The sequence below is a fragment of the Oryza sativa genome, chromosome 4, assembly GCF_034140825.1.
Source record: "Oryza sativa Japonica Group chromosome 4, ASM3414082v1".
NCBI classification, from domain to species: Eukaryota; Viridiplantae; Streptophyta; class Magnoliopsida; order Poales; family Poaceae; genus Oryza; species Oryza sativa.
The window spans coordinates 33,163,729-33,167,463 of record NC_089038.1 but is presented as its reverse complement, the minus strand read 5'-3'; the positions used below and the strand labels follow the sequence as shown (position 1 = coordinate 33,167,463).

The following is a 3,735-nucleotide window of genomic DNA, read 5'->3' as shown; positions in this document are numbered from 1 at the left end:
TATATATATATATATATATATATATATATATATATATATATATATATATATATATATATATTAAAAAAAATAAACAAATGCAGACTAAATTTAGACAAGTTTTGAATTTTGGAATGTTTAAATTTTGCAAATATTTTCAAATTTAAATCTTACAAGGTGGCCCAAAGGTAAATGGTCATTTGCAGAGTTTTATATTTCCATTGATAGAGGATATATTAAAATAATAACCGAATTATCTTTGGTAAATAATCACGAAACTAGAGTGCCCTATGACAAAAACATAAAATGAAAGAGTCCTGAAGTAATGCTACAATTTTTGAGTATGATGGAGTAAATTTTGACTTGAAAAATATGTTATATTAAATATCGACACATTGTTCTAAATACAAATTTGGTTGCTGATTTTTATTGACAGATATTTGAAAATTTTGATAAAATTACAGGGTTACGAAAATAGTTTTAAGGAAACACTATACATACAGTACTAATTTTTAAACTAAATATTTAAAAATTCACTATACTATTTTTTTAAAAGATTATCTGAAACATGTGCACAAAACGGTTGGCATGCATATATATTTTCATGACTGGAGGCAGTATATAAGACAAAAGTTCTTCTGTACGTATATAAACACAATGTCATATACTCCATAATGGATTCTCTGCATGTACATGCATACGTATACTCTAGTAAAGAGCCGGTCAAACCTGTATAATTGGACATATCATGAGCCGTAGGACGGATCCAATGATGGTAGTTGGTAGATTTCTATAATGCGAACTGTTGCCATGTACTGTGTTTTGGGACAGCTTAAATGATTATATACGCTATATAGCTTTCTCGTTTGGAGATTTTGTTGTGATCGATCCTCAAAAGGCTAAGGTAAGCTAATGCTAAGCTAGCGAACCGATCGCCATGGCATGAACACTACCAGTGAGCAGTACTACTACTGCCCCTATGGAAAGTTTGTTAATCAAGCAGTACCAACAAGAGCTACTAGGTAGCAAGGCGACAACATGGCCTACGTGGAGTCAGTTCATGACACAGCATGACCAATCTGCATCTCAGGGCTCAAGCATTTGGCATTTCTGAACTCCAACATGTACACAGGACTCAAGCTAGCAATCATGGTTTTATATTCTCCTCCCACACAGCTTGAGACAACCCTAGAGTACAAATCTTCCAGCATCCCAAAATGTTCCCTGCACGAGCAGTCTTAGTGTCAAATAAATTATGCAGTGGAATATGTTTTAAAACAAGATAATATGTGTGAACAATAGTGAAACAGGTACATACTGAGCCAATTATTAAAGGGAACTGTTAGGAAGACACACCTGGATTTTGCTTTGGATGCAGTGGGCCAGTGGAAAGAGTCTACCCCCATATGCACCTTGGAAAAAAAAACCCCCACAAACACCTTTGCATTTGAAATAATAATCATTGGAAAATGTCTTTTTCCCTTTCTAATAAAATTTGGAAAATACAAAGATGTATATGGGTTTTAATTTTCTTCCCTTTTCATGCTATTATTTAAAATAATATGAATGCCGCATATTTATTGTATTTGGTTTAAATAGAATGAATCAACGGGTACCCATACGGAGTGACTTGCTCTCCCCGTACTGAAAACAACTCTCAGATTTTGGAAACAAAAAGAACATCACGATGCTAAGCATTCTTCTGTTGTCGTTCTCAGTTACTGTGACTTGCCCCATACCATCCCTCTATTTTCTTATCAGTCGCTATTGCAAAAATTCAACCAGAAGCGATGTACATATGGAATACTTAATTAGCCTCGTTAAAAATTTAAATTGTGTCGAAATATTATTAGCTAGGTAATGCCAGTGAAATTGCAATACTGTTTTTTTAGGTTCTGAAAATTAAAACTGTTTTTTTACTCAGTACTACAAGATTTTTAGATAATGGATTAATACTACAAGGATGCTTTATTCTTTGAGAGGAAATGCTACAATAATTAAGATGCTACTGATCGATGACTAATCTATTTAGTGATGCCCAGCAGCTAGCATGAACGGCATCGATCTGCAGATCCAGGGGAGGGAGTGCAGATTCAGAGAACAGCACAGGGCCGGCCAGAAAACCACACACATATAGTACAGAGTACAGACAAATCCAGCGGCCAAAATGCAAGTACGAACCAAATAAAAAGAAGCACGCACACACACGCACACACAGGCTGCAGCTAGTAGCTCTCTCCTCAGTCGTCCTCGCACCGCAACACATGCTCAAGACTATTAGTCGATTTATGCTCGCAAGTCATCACAACGTCTCTCTCGCTGTCGCACAATTACAACTCTCGCTTTCTCCCTCCCTGCTGCTGGCCTCAGCCTCGCCTCTCTCTCCTCTTACTCTCCCAGCTCCGCTTCCACCTCCCGGCCTCTTGCGGCGGCCTAGCTAAGCAAGCTCTCGCTAGCGGCGCCCGGCCATTATATATAGCTCAGCTCGCCTGCAACTGCCAATCTCAGGCATCAAATCTAGCTATAAGCTACGCACACCTAGCTTGCTCTTCTAGCTCAACTAAGCTATTAGTACTATATAAGCTAGCTAGATAGCTGCACTGCAAGTGGTTGTAATTTGCAACCATGTCGAGCAGCCGGAGGTCGCGCTCACGGCGAGCCGGGAGCTCGGTGCCGTCGTCGTCGTCGTCGTCGAGGACGTCGATCTCGGAGGACCAGATCGCCGAGCTTCTCTCCAAGCTTCAGGCCCTGCTCCCGGAGTCTCAGGCTCGCAATGGCGCCCATAGGGTAAGCATAGCATCCTTTCCATGTCGAACACAACCAGAGAGAGAGCCCCCATGAGTGAAGTAGCTAGTGAGCTCACAGCCGCGTGTGCGTATGAATGCAGGGCTCGGCGGCGAGGGTTTTGCAGGAGACGTGCAGCTACATCAGGAGCCTGCACCAGGAGGTGGACAACCTCAGCGAGACGCTCGCTCAGCTGCTCGCCTCCCCCGACGTCACCAGCGACCAGGCGGCCGTCATCAGGAGCCTCCTCATGTGACCGATCGCCACCGACCATGCATCTACCGATAGCTCGGCGCATCCGTGGCTGGCCGTTAGATCGAGCATGCCTGCGGCTCAACTACTAGCCCCTCCTGCTGAACAGAACTGGAGTATTTTATATTTTCAGAGAACAATTAAGTGATATATAACTAGCTAGCAAACTAGTACTACTACTAGGAAGCGATATATCTGTGCCTTCTTGTAAGTTGATATAATTTGCATCGTGATGACTGGTTTGGTTAGTAGTAAATCCAAATTAAGTTTGGATGGCGAGAGGTTTGCGAAGTTGCAGATCGATCGATTCATGCATGTCTGGAGACATGATCGATCAGTGCTTTTAATTATAAGAGGACAGTAGAGTGTACTGCTAGCTAGTCTAGTGAGAGCTTCATGTTTCTGTACTTTGAAAGGCTAATGCGTGTTGTTTAATGCATGGATGCTTTATTAATTTGATATTTGACATTAAGCAGCAGATCGATCGTCGATCGGTTCTTTTCTTGATGGGCCACGCATGCATTATAATTGCAGCTCTCTCTTGGACGTGCTGTTGTATCCTGTGTTTTTATTTTAGCTGAATTTGGACCTTTTCTGAATTACTTAAATTTGGAGTTCATAGACGAAGATTTAATTTGAGTCCCACATCATATTTCCATTGATTTGGACATATATGTACCCCCACATGATATTAAGAGTTCTAAATAATCCAATACATAT

General features: G+C 40.7%; 1 protein-coding gene across 1 annotated transcript; it reads left to right on the top strand.

The window, feature by feature from the left end:
- Window positions 1-2,329: 2,329 nt before the first annotated feature.
- On the top strand, window positions 2,330-3,522 carry LOC107278038 (transcription factor ILI1). The gene is made up of 2 exons (XM_015779692.3): window positions 2,330-2,766; window positions 2,867-3,522. Exons 1-2 carry the CDS (start codon window positions 2,605-2,607, stop codon window positions 3,017-3,019), a joined length of 315 nt encoding a protein of 104 aa, XP_015635178.1. The 5' UTR covers window positions 2,330-2,604; the 3' UTR covers window positions 3,020-3,522.
- Window positions 3,523-3,735: the final 213 nt, after the last annotated feature.